The 18,309-nt window shown below is 44.1% G+C and overlaps 1 protein-coding gene across 1 annotated transcript in view; it reads right to left on the minus strand.

Moving 5' to 3' along the window:
* ABCB5 (ATP binding cassette subfamily B member 5) overlaps nt 1–18,309 on the minus strand; it is a 58,307-nt gene that overhangs the window by 2,356 nt on the left and 37,642 nt on the right. Inside the window, exons 20-26 of the mRNA XM_026649419.1 lie at nt 17,101–17,304; nt 16,348–16,448; nt 15,069–15,209; nt 6,938–7,094; nt 5,106–5,303; nt 3,376–3,582; nt 2,761–2,907 (exon numbers count right to left, since the gene is read on the minus strand). Coding sequence (XP_026505204.1) covers nt 2,761–2,907; nt 3,376–3,582; nt 5,106–5,303; nt 6,938–7,094; nt 15,069–15,209; nt 16,348–16,448; nt 17,101–17,304 — 1,155 coding nt within the window. The remainder of the gene's footprint in view (nt 1–2,760; nt 2,908–3,375; nt 3,583–5,105; nt 5,304–6,937; nt 7,095–15,068; nt 15,210–16,347; nt 16,449–17,100; nt 17,305–18,309) is intronic.

The following is an 18,309-nucleotide window of genomic DNA, read 5'->3' on the forward strand; positions in this document are numbered from 1 at the left end:
AGGGCGGCCGGAGCCCCGGGGGGAGGGCGGTGAGCCCCGGCGGGGGCTCCGCTCTCCCCCCGGCGGCCAGAGCGCAGGGGGCAGGGCGGCGAGAGGGCGGCGAGCCCGGCCGTGGCCCCGCTCTCCCTGGCGGCCAGAGCGCCGCGCCGCCCCCCTCCAGGTGCCGCCCCAAGCACAAGCTTGGTGGGCTGGTGCCTGGAGCCGGCCCTGGCAAGAAAATCTGCCAATAAGCGCAGGACCCACCAAGATAGAGGAGGAACTTTGTCACAGGGCCATACACTGTCACCACTGATTTCAGTGAGGCTACTTGTGGAGTAAGGTGCTACTCAGTGAGAGTCAGGTTACGAACATCTGGCCTTTTCGTAGTGACCTGCTGTGGCTGTGCCAAGGTCTAGGGAGAATCCACGTTCTGGAGAATCTCACATGATTCTGTTGGATTTCCAATGTTTTTATCTCACACCACTGTAATCATAGAATCATAGAATATTAGGGTTGGAAGAGACCTCAGGAGGCCACCTAGTCCAATCCCCTGCTCAAAGCAGGACTAACACCAACTAAATCATCCCAGCCAAGGCTTTGTCAAGCCGGGCCTTAAAAACCTGTACGGATGGAGATTCCACCACCTGCCTAGGTAACCCATTCCAGTGCTTCACTACCCTCCTAGTGAAATAGTGTTTCCTAATATCCAACCTAGACCTCCCCCGCTGCAACTTGAGACCACTGCTTCTTGTTCTGTCATCTGCCACCACTGAGAACAGCCGAGCTCCATCCCCTTTGGAACTCCCCCCTTCAAGTAGTTGAAGGCTGCTATCAAATCCTCCCTCACTCTTCTCTTCTCCAGACTAAATAACCCCAGTTCCCTCAGCCTCTCCTTGTAAGTCATATGCCCCAGCCCCCTAATCATTTTCGTTGCCCTCCGCTGGACTCTCTCCAATTTGTCCACATCCCTTCTGTAATGGGGGGACCAAAACTGGATGCAATACTCCAGGTGTGGCGTCACCAGTGCCGAATAGAGGGGAATAATCACTTCCCTCGATCTGCTGGCAATGCTCCTACTAATACAGCCCAATATGCCGTTGGCCTTCTTGGCAACAAGGGCACACTGCTGACTCATATCCAGCTTATCGTCCACTGTAATCCCCAGGGCCTTTTCTGCAGAACTGCTGCTTAGCCAGTTGGTCCCCAGCCTGTAGCAGTGCATGGGATTCTTCTGTCCTAACTGCACTTGTCCTTGTTGAACCACATCAGATTTCTTTTGGCCCAATCCTCCAATTTGTCTAGGTCACTCTGGACCCTATCCCTACCCTCTAGCGTATCTATCTCTCCCCCCAGTTTAGTGTCATCTGTGGACTTGCTGAGGGTGCAATTAATCCCATCATCCAGATCATTAATAAAGATGTTGAACAAAACCAGCCCCATGATCGACCCCTGGGGCACTTCGCTTGATACCGGCTGCCAACTAGATATCGAGCCGTTGATCACTACCTGTTGAGCCTGACAATGTAGCCAGCTTTCTATCCACCTCGTAGTCCATTCATCCAATCCATACATTTTTAACTTGCTGGCAAGAATACTGTGGGAGACCGTATCAAAAGCTTTGCTAAAGTCAAGATATATCACGTCTATATCCATTTCCCCATATCCTCAGAGCCAGTTGTCTCATCAATCACTACTTTTAAGTTCATTTTGAGAATTACTGTACCCATCTCAGTTCAAATAAGTGAAATAATGCAAGTTCAACTGGTTACTGATTCAGAATGTACAGTCTTATTTGTACAGTTATTCTTCTATAACACTTATTAAATATATGTGATATTAGCAGGCATGTCCAGCTAAATTACAGAAGAGCATGACGTGCTACTGTGACCTTAAGCAGTGAAATGCTGTATTAAGTGGTAGTGAGCAGGCTTCAGCAAGGTCTACAGTAGTCTTAAAACATTCCTGAGCAAGTAATCTCATTAGTTCATAAAATAATCTTAGGCACTGCACTGCCTGTACAAACACAGCTGCAATTCTCTTCCTTCAAGGAAGATACTAGAGAGGGGTGGGGGGAAGAGTGGAGATGAATGTGAAATGATCTGAATTAGCAAGCTGGAGAGCACTGCATGACTGCAGCAGCCAGGTTAGACGTTAGCTAAAGGTGGGAGCACAAAATAGCAATAAAGCAGAGTCTGATAGTGGGAAAAAAAAATGTAGAGTAGCTAAACTCAAGTGTTCAAAAACCAGAAGACAAATGAACCTGTTTGTCAGAGGGTGGAGATGGATGGCAGGAGAGAGATCACTTGATCATTACCTGTTAGGTTCACTCCCTCTAGGGCACCTGGCATTGGCCACTGTCGGTAGACAGGATACTGGGCTAGATGGACCTTTGGTCTGACCCAGTACGGCCGTTCTTATGTTCTAACCCCCCACCACACTAGGAGATTATTTCCAAACTAAAACGCACACAGAACTTGCTTCTAGTGCTTGCATCCCCTTCACGTGCAGTTCAGCACCACAGCAACTAACACTGTGTTATGAAAAGAAAAGGAAAATACCCCAGAGGGGATGATGGATGCTGTGATCCCTACTTAGCCATCAGAAAGCTGGCCGAGTCTGATACTGCATGACCCACCCCACTCCAAGCTTCAAACTAAATGCTACATGAAAATAAGTGGGATGTTTGTCCTTTCCTTAGTACTATTGTTGGTTTCCATACTATTGCCTCCAGTCCATGGATACACATTCTTGTACACTATTATTAAAACATAGGCAAGTTACCTTTTCACTCTCATTATCAAGAGCAGAAGTGGCCTCATCTAACAACAAAATTTTTGGTTGCCGAAGAAGAGCCCTTGCGATAGCTATTCGTTGTTTCTGGCCACCCGAGAGCTGTGTTCCTTTATCTCCAACCCGCGTGTTGTATTTCTGTTATAAAAACATACAGTTGATGAAGCAAGAGGTTAATTGTTTACATTACATTGCAACTATAGGTGGAATTAAAAATAAATCTACAGGTTTCCTTTCACCCACCACCCCTCCTCTAAATTTTGTGTAAGAAAGAGTAGAAAATCTATTCTGGAGTATTACTGGATTTCCCATTGTGGCTCAGACCATGGTGTGAGGTTGGGAGCAATGCAGAGACATACCCTCCCTTGCTACTGATCTTGTGCACTTACTGTGCCTCAGCTATTGACCTACTGGTGATGGGGACAATCCCATGGAATAGTACATCTCACTTAAAAAAGCAAAGTAGTATTTCAACATTAAATCAAACATTCCTATTTCAATAATGTTGAAAACTACATAAGGATAATAGTGCTGTAATATCAAAATCATCAGACCTTCCAGTACCTTGATATTTGATATATTCTAAGACTTGAGTCACTTGATTACCTCAGGAAGTTCTTCTATAAAAGAATGAATATTTGCTGCTTTTGCTACTTCTTGTATCTCATCCAATGGTACATTCCGACTGTTATCCCCATAGGCAATATTCTCAGTTATGCTGCAGTCAAAAAGCACTGGCTCTTGGGAGACTATTCCTATTTGAGAGCGTAGCCACTGGATATTCAAATGTTTTGCATTGATGCCATCAAACAGCTGCCAACAACAACAAATGTCAAAATTTGGTATCTGATATTTCAATCAGACTTTATTCACAAACATTACAATTCTGATAGTTCTTGCAATGTTAATTCTCAAGGAACTATCAAGAGTTAATAGCAATGAATATCGAACCCCTCTGGAAACCCCTCCAGACAGAGCAACAGGTGAGAAGACTTCACAGCACCAGCAACCTCCTGATGTCAGCTGACTCATTCAGTATAGAGCTCCTATATCTTGATTTTAATAAGTGTGTTGATTATGTCATTAGTTTTTACAGCGTTGGTTCTGATGAGAGCTGAGCAAAACCTGAAATTTCCATCTCGTGGGAAATTCCAATATTTTGACATTTGTTTTCATCCCAAAATCAGAATGAAAAGTCAAAATATCATTTTTTTTTTCACGAAATGAAAAGTTCTGAAAAATTTTCATTTGAAAGTGTTACAATGTTTTGTTTTGACTTAGTTTGACATTAACCTGCATCGTCCTAATGTGCAGCAGTGCCTAATGGGAGTTGTAGCTTTGTGCCTCATGTCCCCTTTTGGGCCAGCTCCCTGGCTATATTGTATCTCTCATGATGCACCACGTGGCTGGGTTAGAGGGGAGACCGTGGGAGTTAGCTTAAGTCCACTGGGAACAGGTTAAAGCTAAACCACAATAAGCCAATCTTAAAATGAAATAAGTCAATGCAGGGGGTTGCATCAGCTTAAATATATTGATTAAAAAACTAATTTATGTTAAACTGCTGCAGATTTCTGGTGTAGGCAAGTTTTAAGGATAAACATAGCACAAAGTGACTGCAAAGGTTGATTACTCCAACTAAATGCAAGTGGATTGGGGTTGTGTAATGAATTTGAGAGCCATGTGTTTTCCACCTGTGTATTTCCAAAAGGGTGGAGTCACAAAGTTTGGGGATCTTGCGGGTGTATCAGGCCTGGATCAGCTGATTTGTACTGCCCATCTCTTAAGTGGAGTAGCACTACAAGAAACATTGTTTTCTGATGCCAGTTCATTAGCAACTCAAAGAGGACTCTTCTTGGTCAATAGTCAGTCATTCTCCATGAGATTACATTTACAGTTTCCAAAAGTAACATTTCCTTTAGGTCAGTGATAAGACGACCGCTTTTCCCAATGACTAAAAACTGTGAGATGTTATTTTTTTTAAAATTTACCATTGATGTTTGTGGTCCTAGTTCTGGAAAAGAGATGTTATGTGGGATACTGACAATGAAAAAGCCCAGCGGAAGAAGCAATAAAGCAAAATTTCTAATCTGCTTACTCACTCCAGCTGTAATCGGTACAATATGGCAGAATTTGACCTAATGACCACAAAACCTGCATGACATGCTGTGCTCAGTAGTCACTGAATCAATATAAGATCAGGCATCCCAGCTGGCCTCAGTTCACTGCAGCTTGGTCACTGGGGTTTTTAAAATAGCAGTAAAGCTTAAGTAGGAACATGTGGTTAGAAAAACGACAATAAAATCACCAGTGCAGATATTATCAAAATTTAGTCTTACCACTTGCCCTGTGAGAGGGTCATAGAATCTCTGTAAAAGCTGAACAGAAGTGCTTTTCCCACATCCACTGCTGCCAACAAATGCCACGGTTTGTCCTCTTTCAATCTGAAGCGACAAGCCTTGCAGGATGGGAACATCTGGGCGAGATGAATAAGTGAAAGACACTTCACGGAACTCTAAACCTCCTCTGAATGTAGCCTGTGAGAAGAGATGGGCAATGCTTTCATGTCACATGTGTTCTAAAACTTAAACAGAAGACTTCTTTAAACATTTGCCTTAAAAACACATAAGTCAAGTTAAATATTTATTACAGACATATTCCAGAAATGTCCTGGTTGTACTCAGATGCCCTGTTCTATTATTTTCACCAACAGATTTCTAAACTGTCCTGACAATGCTGGTGTGGGTGTGATGGTGACTAACTGTTCCGAATAACACTTATTAACTGTTCTTCAAATTTTATTCTACTATAATCAATCTTTAATTTTAGGTCTTGGACACCATGCTTACATTTCCAGGAAAAGAAGTTTCTCAGTCTTAGCATGGAAGACAATGGTAGCAGCTGATTCTGTCTCCGTATATGGTAATGTGCTATGTTCTTTCAGGACTTAGCTGGTTTTAAATTGCTTAACACAACACAGACATATGCCCACCCCCAAAGGGTTCTGTAAGACTTGTGATTTAAAACATATGGCTCATTCACGGTCCGATTCTGTCACTGTCTGCAGAGGGTATTCCCACTGAAGTTGTACCAAAACATAGTGATACCCATCCATCTTCAAACACAAAAATTATTTAATCTAATGTCACCTGCTATATGGGCATCACCAGAACCAAAGAATGAGGAAGGGGCTCAGTGTCTCATGAACAACCCACCTTGACTAGGTCATCCTTGTTCTGATTATTGTCTTTTTAGATTGTGACCTTTGTGTGTGTCAAGGATTTCATCTTTAGTATCACAGTAGCAACCAGATGCCACCATTAGGATTGGGGGCCTGTTATACTAGACATTGTACAAACATAAGATAAAAGCCAGTCCCTGTCCCAAAAAATTTACAGCATAAGGCCCTGCTACTGCAACTTGCTCGGCACAGGCGGCCCACTCCCCATTGTGGGTGGGTGCAGTGTAAGGGCTTGTCTACACTTACCGGAGGGTCCAGCGGCAGGCAATCGGTTTTCTGGGATCGACTTATCGCGTCTAGTGAAGACGCGATAAAATCGATCCCTGATCGCTCTGCCGTCGACTCCGGAAATCCACCGCGGCAAGAGGCGGCAGCGGAGTCGACGGCAGCGCGGCAGCGGTCGACTTTCCCCCGTCCTCACAGCCAAGTAAGTCGACCTAAAATACGCAACTTCAGCTACGGTATTCACGTAGCTGAAGTTGCGTATCTTAGGTCGGACCCCCGCTGTAGTGTAGACCTAGCCTAAGGGTCTGCCTGTGTAGAACACGTTGCAGGATCAGAGCCTAAATATGGGACAGGACAGGACAGGTGGTGTAGACCACAACAGAGGATGATGAAGAAGAAAACAAGGGTGACAGTATTAGGAGCACAAGATTTCATATATTTGCTACAGTGTACAACTTAGCAGGGATATAATCAGTCACTAACAGGTCACTTATTATTAGGTGTTAGTACATTTTGAGCACAGCTGTAATATAAACAACAATAGCACTGAGATGAATGGATAAAAGGCTTGTCACTCCACGATAGCCCAAAATACCCACCCTTCCAGCCTCTCTTTCTTTATTCTAAACAGAAGTTTCAATGAGGTGAGATAATTGCTAGCAACAAGGACATGTGGAGTACATTTAGAACTGAAGTTGCACTCACTGGTTTTTCTCCTTCTTGGCTGTAGCTATCAATGGCTGGTGTCCTTTCAAACAGAGCAAACAAGTGTGCGGCCCCTGATTTGGCTTTGGCATATTCAGGTGCAAAGGTTAACGTCTCGCCAAGTGCCATAGCACCATATGTAATTGCAGAAAAAACTCTATAGGAAGGAAAACACAGTAACTTCTGGTTAGATGCCAGCTTCATTCTGCGAGGCAAAAGCAACAGAAGCGCTAGTGTCTCAAAGGTCATGACATGTAGCAGACATTTAAGTAGTAAAGGAAATCAGTGCAAGACACCTCTTTCCCCTCTAACAACCAGCATAAGCAAACAACCACTGCAGGTTGTATTTTCAAGTACAAGGATGACATTGGGCTTTGCCTTGTGACCCAGGAGCCCATCATATCCCCTGCACCTCTGCATAAAACAGCAGCTGCAGTAGCTCTGTAGGGATTCAGGATGGACAGGGATAATCCATGGGGGTCCTTTAGTTCCCCCCAGATCTCTCACTGGGGAGCAACAATGTCAGTGGCACCACCGGGACTCAAGGCAGGAAGAGCAAGAGGGAAGGACCTTGCTAGGGCTCAGGAACTCTTCACCTCAAGTGCTTCTCACCCTGCTGGAGAGCAGCAGTGGCAAAACCAGAACTCTAGAGGCTTACGCGTTCTCTAACTGATTGTCCTTTTGTCATGCATGCATGTAATGCATGACTGGAGATACTAAGACCCAGGTCTTTGAGGGAAGAGAAATTGAAATAGGAGGTTCTGTAAGCCCGGATAGCTACAGGAGATCAGGCTCTTTAGGAGCTGGGAATTCTGGTAAAAACTGGGAGTTGATAGATTCTTAATGTAAAAATCAATTAATTAATAAAATCGTACAGGAATGGCTGCACTTTCTTAGTTGACATTGTATCATAACTGCTTAAATTTGTAAAAAAATACAGCAAAACATTGTGAGACTAACACAGCTAGGATTTGCTCTATGAGGGAGAAGTGAGGACTGGATCCTGGAGGATGCAGGGAAAATTATGTATAAAGGGATAGTTTGGTTTGTAATTTAGTGGAATTAAATAATAATATGTATGGGATTATAGAGCAGGATTGGGTCAATATTAAAATTTAGACTATGTCCAATGGCTGGATGGGAATCTTTTCCCTTTTTCTCAGCTAGAGATGGGATAGAGAAATCCCCTTTAAAAATAGTGTACTTGTATGGGCCAGACCCAAGAATCTGGCCCATATTATTAAATTATCAGGTTGAGAGCACAACTAAACTGAATACTCCTGTGGTTTTATTGTTGCAAATTTCTTGCCTGCCTTCCTTATTCCTCTGCCTCCACTGTTTACAGCTCTCACTTGTGTCCTCGGATAGTTAGATTGTTAAGTTAATCAGGACAGGAATCACGTGTCGTTTACCTGTGAAGTATCTAGTACAATTTTAGGTGCTATCAAATAAATAACTGCATAACATTTCAGAAATACATTAACCTTTTACATTCCCTTCCAAAATAAATACATTATAAATAAAAATTAAAGCCCCGTATCAGCAAAAATAATGTTTAATATATCCACATGAACAGCACTGATGCTTAAACTGATTTTGCCACAGGCATTTGCAAGAAGACACTATAATCTGAATAGAGCATATAGTAGACATGTGCTTCAAGAATTTTTGCATATATTATATACGATCAGGTTTAAGCACTGATTTTAAGGCCAGTTATCCATACCTCATGTTTTACGTTATAAAAAGCAGAGGTTATAATAATTTAATAATAAATCTACTCTGAGTGAAAGACTAAAGAGACTAAAAATCATGTTTTAAGCAGATACATGAAGAGCTTGATCTTTTGATCTTGTAAACTGGGTTCTAGATCACAATCTTCATTTTATAATATTAATTATCAGCTAGAAGCTAAGTATATAAGATGAACATATGCCTTCTAAAAGTCAGGCCCTATTAATGTATCTCACGTTGGGCACCAAAAACATTTTTGAAAATGTCGGGCCTAAAGCGCTCTGGAAACATAAGGCCCATTAATAGTTAGTTTCAACAACAACAAAAATGGGGCATTTTAAAACATGTGGACCATTCATCTTGTATTTCTCTTGTGTTCACTCAAACCTGAGCCATTATCTTCCACAAACAGAATCTTAATTTAATAGCAAAGATTACGTGTAATCCTAACAAGACCTTTATTGTTCCTGACCTATAATTTCAAAGACCCTGTTCAGCCATCATTTCCGTGACGTGGGGCTCTTATTTTCTTATAAGTTAAAGAAGAGAACTGCACAATACATCTTATATAAAGCAGGCAAACACAGTATTCCTTCATGAGGATTATCACACTCAGTTTAGGTCAGATTACAGTTAGGCAAGAGGGTGCGCATACAATACAAAGAAAGACAATGGGGAACAGGGCAGTTTCCCAATACTTGCATGGTTTCTGACTGGGTACCAATACTTTCTCTCTTTCAAAAGAGCTTATCTGCACAGTCTGGCTCCTGTCAGCATACATGTGCTCCACACAATCTTTCCTGTACGTGCTACTTCAAGTGTCAAATTGGTAAATAATAGTACGGAAGAGGACCTGCTGGATGAGCCATGTACAGTCCCTGAGGGACTAGCTTCTATGGCTGACTGGAGGACAACAATTCCGTTTCACAGCAACTTTTGAGGTTTCCAATTCTTTCGTTCTGCATTAGAATAAAAATAAAACCTTTTCCTGAAAGGAGGGGTATGTCACTCTATAGCTGGAGGTCTAGGTCACTGCTGTGTGAGACTCACATTTAAGTTCCTGCTCTGCCTGATTCGGAGCAGAGCTCTTCATCCCAGATCACTTTAAAATCAGACAGAGTGGAGACTTGCAGCTTGATCTCTCACAGCTTAGGTGAATGGCCTAACCAACTCGCTATTCTTTCTCCACCCTTTTCTCTGAGCCCCATAAGCCTTCCAGATGAAAGTTTTGTAGCGATAAACGCCTTTTGACAAACACATATTGCAGTGAAAATATTCCACTGATTTCAAGTAGAGGGCAATGCTACAAAAAATGAATCATCCCTAAATGTTTTGTAAAATAAAAATAAAAATCAGTGAAATAATTTTTCTATAAAAACAACAAAACTATAAGCTCCTCTTCCAGAGGAATTGCTAGATTTGCTTCATCATCAACCATCCTGTTGGAAGCTGGCAATGAATGTGTCTACACAAAATGATGAAATCAGGAGTGCATCATGCCCGCTGTGCTCCGATGGGAGTCAGGTAAGGCAGTTTTAAAAGTGCAGCCTGCTTTGCAGGTGCCCTGTCATACCAAGACTATCAAAGCGATGTTCTGAATCAGCATATTGCTTTGATTTCACCACCTCTCCAGCAAACACCACCCTATGTTGGGGATATGCTAGCTGTCAACCCTTCTTGACCAGGAGGAATAGGTGCTGTGGTAGTGTTGGCACACTTCACTGGGCAAATTTTAGCTGCCAGAAAACCTACACTTCCCAGCTTCCTGAGGTAATCTGATCCAATATTGTGAAAGCCCTTGCTGACAGAATATCACCCATTAGCATACTTTATTGTTGGCTTGTTCCTGCTGTTATGACTCTGGTTTCTCATTGTCTACTGCAAAACACAGCAGGCATTGCCAGGAAAATAGCCACTTTTCTAAAGCACAGTGGGTGTCAGAAAGACGATCATTTTCAGCATAAAACCAACCTGTCCCTCTCCTGCAACTGTGGCAGGATGTACCATCCAGAGAGCCCTCAGTTTTCTATATGCTATTATGCCTACTGAAACCCAATAGGACAACACATGGCTAGTGCTTGGAACAGGCGGTTAATAAAAGTGGCTGTATTTTGCTTTAACTTCAAATAATGCCACATATTTTTGAAATATGAGTTCCATGACATGCCAGCTGACATGTCCATGTCCATGCTCATGCTCATCTACTCCACTGTCCTGTCTCCAACAGTGGCCAGAAGCAAAGGCTTTAGAGGAAGGTGAAAACCCAACCCATAAAGGATAATGTTCTCTAAAGTGAACCTGCTCTCTGAAGTTAAGTCCCTCTGGAGTTCCTCACATTCTTTTCCAGTGTGTGTCATCTGCTCACTCCTTCGCCATATTACTTATTAACACCAGTCCTAGTATTAAACCTCATGGCACCCCACTGGTAAAATTCTTTGCGGGTTAAAAACTGATCATTTATTCTTATTCTTAGTATTCTGTCTCTGAAGCAGTTTCTAATCCATGACAACTTTATCTCTGACCTTGAGGCTACTTCATTTTTTTAACCGCCTCTTGTGAGGGGCATTGTCAAAAGCTTATTGAAAGCCTTTACAGAATATTCCCCCTCTTGGACCCTTCAGCATTTCTCAACTGTGTAAAGGTCTCACAGGGATAAAAGACATCTCTACCATTAATGGGATTTTAAAACTTCATGATGCTTCTTCCCTATCACAATTCTCCTTTTCATCATAATCAGGGCTGGCTCTAGGCACCAGCAAACCAAGCACGTGCTTGGGGCGGCACATTTTCAGGGCGGCATTCCGGCCATCTTTTTTTTTTTGCAAAAGCCTAGAGCCGGCCCTGGCAGCAGCAGCGTGTCATGCATGGGGGGGCGCCCTGGGGCTGCTGCGGTTCGCACCACGGGGGAGCAGTGCTGCACCTTGTGGCTGGGCCAGGCAGGCTCCAAGCGGGGGACACTTGGGCTGGGGGCCACCCCGCGGGGCACACGGAGCTGCCTGCAGGTGCTGCAGGGCAGCCGCCCCCAGTGCTGAAGCCGGGGCTGAGCGAAGCGGCCCGAGCCGCCCAGGGACTGCGGCAGGGTGGCCAGAAGCAGCAGTGGGGCCATAGAGGCGGGGCGCTGCAATGTGGGGCCCGTGTCCCACTCTCTGGGGCTCTGCTCCCTCTGGGGCTACCCTGCCCCAGCTTCTCAGCCCCCTGCTGGGGCGGTCCCCCGGCTCTGCCTTCCCGGGTCCCGGCCGGTCCTGGAGGCGGGAGCCCTGGCTGGAGGGACCCTGGGCTGAGGCGCGGCCCGGGAGCCCCGCTGCTTACCCCGGGAGCCCCGCTGCTTACCCCGACCCTGCCAGCACCGGACCAGCTGGAGGCGAGGGGGGAGCGGGCGGAGTCAGCACTGGTGGGGGGAGCCCAGGGCTGGGGCAGCAGGGAGTGCGGGTGTGTGGGGGGGGAAGAGAGAGCCCAGGGCTGGGGCGGCAGGGGGTGAGGGTGGGGGACGGCACTGGTGGTGGTGGGGGGGGTGAGAGCCCAGGGCGGGGGGGGGGAGCCAAATTTTTTTTGCTTGGGGCGGCAAAAAACCTAGAGCTGGCCCTGATCATAATCAGGTGTTTCTCTGTCAGCACAACATTGTGGCAAACAGCTTCTCTTTTCTCTGACAAATTTGAGGACAAGATTTTCACAGATTTCTCTATCACTTGCTGAGCCTCCTGGTGATGGGACTGATTTGAAATGCAACTCTCAATACTATCATGGTAGACAGTTATCTTCTGGAAATACTGGGTCAGTGTCACTAATGACTCCTGCAGTTACTGTAAAGATATGATTACTTTTAATTATCTGAGCAATCCACTTACTAATGTGTTATTGGAGTGTTTATTAAGATTTGTTGATGTACCAACAGATTACAGAACACCTTTGCAGCCTAAAAATGTGACCTGGCTTCATTTAATCAAAATAAATCATAATATTTGTAAAGGAAAGTTTTTAAATTAGATTCAAGGGGGAGATACATTTGGATATATAATAAAATGTTGGGGCAAAACCCAAGCAGATTCAAATGGGATCATAAAATGTCTAGAATTCTGCTTTGAGGTGAGTGATACCAATTCAGATAATTCCATTACTAAAGAAAAATATCAGCAATTGCCACACAGATGCTGTGGTTTATATGGTGGTTTATACTTAGAAGTATTGGAGACACTGTAGTTTCCCAGCATCCACATCAGGCCTTGTGTCTGCCAAGAAATTTTAAATTTATATTTAAAAAGTTCACATTGGGGGGACGGGGAGAAGAGGATGATAGATACAGATACTCCATTGTGTGTCTGAAAGCCCCTATGCTTTTGGCAAATTTATAATGAGGCCTTCAGCTAGGGAACATTTGGACATCTTTGGTCTAGGATTATGAGTGCTTGCCCTATGCCTCATCACCATTTTGGGTTGGTGGGTGTGAGGAAGGTGACAAAAGAAGCAAGCTCTCTCTCTCTCAGTTCTTCTTGCAAGTTATGCGAATAACCAGGCTAGCTAGCACCGGCATGTGCCTTAACCAGACGGCATCATTTTCAGATGTAAAGAAAAGCAGCACAAGAGATGTTGGGCCAGATTCTGATTTCAACACACTACCAACTGCAACAGCGGTACTCCTGATTTACACCAGTGTCAGCAAGAAGAGACCCAGCCCCTATATTCATTAATTTTAATGGTTCAGTAATAGATCTTTGGCTCACTAGTGAGAGGAACCCTCTCTTTCCAGGTACCTGTGTGCTGTACTCTGGCCATCAACAGAACTCGCTTCTCTGTCTCTTCAGTGGCCATATTCCTCTACCACCACATCTCTGTCATGAACAGCCATGCTCAATACTTAACCATCTTCATTAATGTAATTTCTCTGTCTGTCTCTCCCCCTCCTGGGTGGCTGTTTTAAATTCTTGATCATCTGCCACGCAGCTCTGTCTGACCTCTGTTGCCAATAACTCCCCAAACATTATTAGCATATATGATTAGGCACAGAAAGAATAAATAAGACGTGCTGCCAGACTGTGACACCAGATCTAGGCAGGCTCCAAAGATGTGTCATCAACGTAATGACTTTGCTCCAAAAATGGAATATGCCTAAGACTTGTTTCCCAGTAAAAACTATCCCCACATTTTCCTGCCCCATACCACAAAATGTGACAGGGTAACCGGAGAGAAGGCAGATCTGTTCTGCAGAAGTGAATGTCTAATGCAGGGATAAATACTGCCATAAACTGAGAAGCTGTTTTCAAGTGGTTTTAATTGTAAAATCATTTCTTTTTAACCCCCCCCCCCATTTTAATCTTAAGATCCAAAACCTCACATCTAGGTGCAATTAAGCACATGATTTGGTTGCTGTATCCGGGCTCCAATGCGCAGCCTGAATACTGTGCATTGGCATAGGTGCTGGAACTAAGGTGCTGGGGGTGCAGCCGCACCCCTTGGCTTGAAGCAGTTTCCATTATATACAGCTTTACCGTTTGGTTCAATGGCTCTCAGCACCCTCACGTACAAATTGTTCCAGCGCCCCTGTGCATTTGGTACATATGAATGTAGGAATTTCCTTCAGCCTTGATGCTGAAGTTTGATGGGGTCTCTGTGGCCTTTAAAGGCTCCCTCTGTTGATGGCAGGGGGCAAGTGCCAATCATTCCCTGGCCCATGGCTGCTCTGCCCCCAGGTACCCTGGTGAATAGGGAGGTGCTGTGAAGTGAGCTCTGTGCTGTCAGAACGCAGCCCCCAAACACTACCCCTTTTACCCCTTGTTATGCAGCTGAACTCTCCTGGTCCTCTGTACCTGTAGCAGGATTTGCCCCAATGGGCTTGTTTATATTCCATAACATCAGAATTTGGATATTCTTTGGGTCAATGACAGAACCTTAATTTAATAGCACATTTTTCCTTCCCCAAGCAAAACTCTATATATTCGAATCAACAGAAACAGGCAGCAAAGAATACTGCAGTAAATTATAACTTCCCAGGGCCTCCATCCTGCAGAGGTCCACATGGACGGATCCCTGAGCAGAGCATCATCGACTTCTATGGCGCTCTCTGCAGGCAGACCCAGTGCCCAAGTTTGTTTATGCAAAGAAACATTAGTGCAAAAATTGAAACCAATTTTACATGCTGAATTTACTGAAATTAACAAAACTTGTCACAAAAACTCTCTAATCCTTGGAGCAGACACTGGTACTAAAGTGCTCCACTAGGAGCTGTCGTTGTATTTCAATAATAAATACAGAAAATAAACTCGCCTCCTTCTAGTCTGATAATAATTTATCTCCGTGACAGTGTTGTGAGATGAAGAGGGTGGGTGTTGGGGGATTTCCTCGGGGATCTAAGGGGAGGTGTAAAATGGCACACTTTGAATATTTGTTCATTTATGAGACTCACGTGAAAACACCCTCCGGGGTCATTCTTCCAACTGTAATTAAGTATGCCCCCAATCGAAAGCTTGCCGCATAGGTGAAATACATAAAAGCCTGGCTGAATGCGTAACAGGAACCGTAGATCTGAGCTTTCTTCTGAGCATTCCTGCAACATACAGTATTTACAAAAAAACATGAACCAACTGTAAAAATATGAGGGATATTCTACTTGTTCAGAGAGAAACTGGGCTTATGTATGCAGTAGCTAGTACAGCTTCACTCCCAGGTATGCTACAGAGGCCACACATAGTAGACACCCCAAATTTCTCTAGAGTTAAAAGCATGCATAGATGTCAAAAATGCCCAAGCTTTGTCTACATTAAAACCACCACACTGCTTCCAGTGGTGGAAATGCAAGAATGAGGGAGAATTATGGGTCCAGTTATGGGTAAATGAAACTGTAAAAAAAACTATATAGCATACAGTTGTAGCCAAAGGTCTGATCCTGGACAAACTTACACATAACCTTGCTTCCATGAATAAAATCATGCAGCATCAAACTAGGGAGGCAAGGGTTTTCTGGGACAGGAGAGAAGAGAGGCCTCCAAGGGTGGTCTGGGCCTGTGTTGACTGATAGGATATCTATCCCCTCCACTACCTCTATGCAATGTCTACAGAATGAAAATTTACCAATACATTCCCACCAGTTCTAACAGCAGTTCAGTTTTGCCAATGCTAACCAGGATTCAGACCAACAGATCAGCAGGACCTGTGCTTAATCCACTACCGCTTGGGTCTTGAGAGAATTCCCTGTAGAACCACATACCAGTCTGAGCCCGAAATCAGATTTATAAGTGTTTGCAGGATTGGATCCTAGAACTGCAAATTTATACTGTATATTTAACTACCCCAGTCTTCCCACTCAAGCATCTTTTCAGTGAGTTTAAGAGAAATTATGCTGATACACAAAAATATTGTAATTTGTTTAGAATACATCACTAACAACATTTGATGCCTTAGGGACTATCTAGATTACACTTGAGGTGCAAGCTCTTTCATTCTTTCCTCAAGCTGATATCCTCCTTAACAAAACAGCCATATGATGTATTAATATGGCTGTTTGTTTGCCTTTGTTTTTTTCTCTGCAGACTTTTAACTTAATGTAATATTTTAAATGGATAAATAAAATAGAAAAAGAACGAAAAGGGACAATTGCAATGGAGGAAAGGGCATTGCACATGGTCTCAACATGACTGATAACCACTGCGATTGCCTGGCTTAATATGACATGAATCATTTCTGACCTGTATGGCTTCTGCAGGTTTTCTTCATACATTTGTTCAAAAGTGCTCTCTCTAGTTAATGAAGCAACTGTTCTAATGTTCTCCACAGCTTCAGTTGCTACCTTTAATTAAACAGAAAAACCAAAAGACAAAATGAGATGGAAAAAAATCACCACTGGTCTTTCTCAACGTAGTCTGGGACTGGTAAACATTTTTTTACAGAGGAATGTAATTACTTGTACTTATGGTGGTAATATATTGAATGCAGCAAAATAAATATCCGGTTTGTTTGTGCAAAGGCTCAATCACAGAAATAAAAGCAGGTGCTTTTATTTCAATGTTCCTAACTCCAGATATACACCTAAATGTGTAAAGTCAGGCTGAGATTCGCTGGTCTGGCTGAGGAGGTGCTTCCGCTGAGTCCTTGAACGGTAAGTAAGAGTGATTTCTTGTTCATTTGTATATGTGAGCATTGGTTTATTCTTTTTTAGAAAAAATAAGAATAGAGTGCTGGTAGGGTATTAGCATGCACACCAACTATATAAACTAGAACAGTAACTATTATTATTATGCATTTGTATTGCAATAGCACCTGGGAGCCCTCGTCATGGACTGAGACCCTGTTGTGCTAGGCACTGTACAAATGAAAAAAACAGGTGGTGTATTGAAAACAAACCCTCGAGGGGTCACATCACAGATCAGATTAGAATTAGGAGATTCTATTCTTCATTTGTTCCATTCGATTAGCTGTGTTCTGAAGAAGCTGTATTTTACCTTTCCTGCTCGTTGCAGTTCCTTTTTATCTCGGTTGGCAAATCCAGTCAATGCACTGGTCTCCAGCATCCCAGTCACAGCGAGCACCGGTGCCATCACTAGGATCAGCAGAGTCATCTCCCACCCATATATAAAAGAAATGATGACAGACAATCCCATGCTGGAGATGTTTTGTGCTATTACACCAAGCCTTGAACCTGTTGCCTGTAATCGGGTAATATGTGAAAACTGTCATTTGCTAATGGGTCTTAAATACAATCCTTCTCCCTACCTGATAACAAGCAGATTAAAAAAAACAAAAACAACCCCCGCCCCCTGCACACGCCTTTCAGAGAGAGACCTTTCACTCTGGCCTCATCTCCCCTAGCAGAAATGGGCTATGCCATCCACTACTGGTGACTGTTTTTAAAATACAGTCTCATCTGTTGTTTGAAACCTCCATTCCCACACTGTGAGAGCCGCACCAAAAAAGCTGCCGATCTCACAGCTATTAGTGACCAACAAAGAAGCCATAGGGAGTGATTCAGACAGTAACTTACAGTGGACACAGGATGTTAATTCTGCTTAAAGGAATCTTGACATCCCCTGAGTTTTCCCCCATAGTGTTTATTTTTTAAAATGAGTTCTTGAAAAATAGCAGGCTTGGCCTTTTATTGACTGTTTGAAATTTAAAACTGAAACCCAGAATCTCTACTAACATTTACATAGTGCTTTCAGCTGAAGTGCTTTTCATTCAGTCACTCTCCCTTTCACCCATCCCTTGTTCCTTCTAGAGCAGGGGTCTCAAACTCAAATGACCACGAGGGCCACATGAGGACTAGTACATTGGCCCTAGGGCCGCATTTACTGACACCTCCCTCCCCGCCCCCACTCCACCCCTTTCATGAGGCCCCGCCCCTGCCCCACCTCTTCCCACCCCTTCCCTGCCCCCATTCCAACCCCTTCCCTGAAATCCCCACCCCAACTCCTCCTCCTCCCTGCCCCCAGGAGGTGCAGGAGGGGTGTGGGGTGTGGTGGGGGCTCAGGGCAGGGAGTTAGGGTGTGGGGTGCAGGAGGGGTGAGGGGTACGGCAGGGGGTCAGGGTGCAGGGTGCGGCAGGGGGCTCAGGGTAGGGGGTTGGGGTGCAGGACGGGTGCGGGGTGCAGCAGGGGTTCAGTGCAGAGGGTCAGGATGCAGGGTGCAGCAGGGGGCTCAGGGCAGGGGGTCAGG

This window comes from Terrapene carolina, unplaced genomic scaffold (genome assembly GCF_002925995.2).
Source record: "Terrapene carolina triunguis isolate 2854851 unplaced genomic scaffold, T_m_triunguis-2.0 Scaffold84, whole genome shotgun sequence".
NCBI lineage: Eukaryota > Metazoa > Chordata > Testudines > Emydidae > Terrapene > Terrapene triunguis.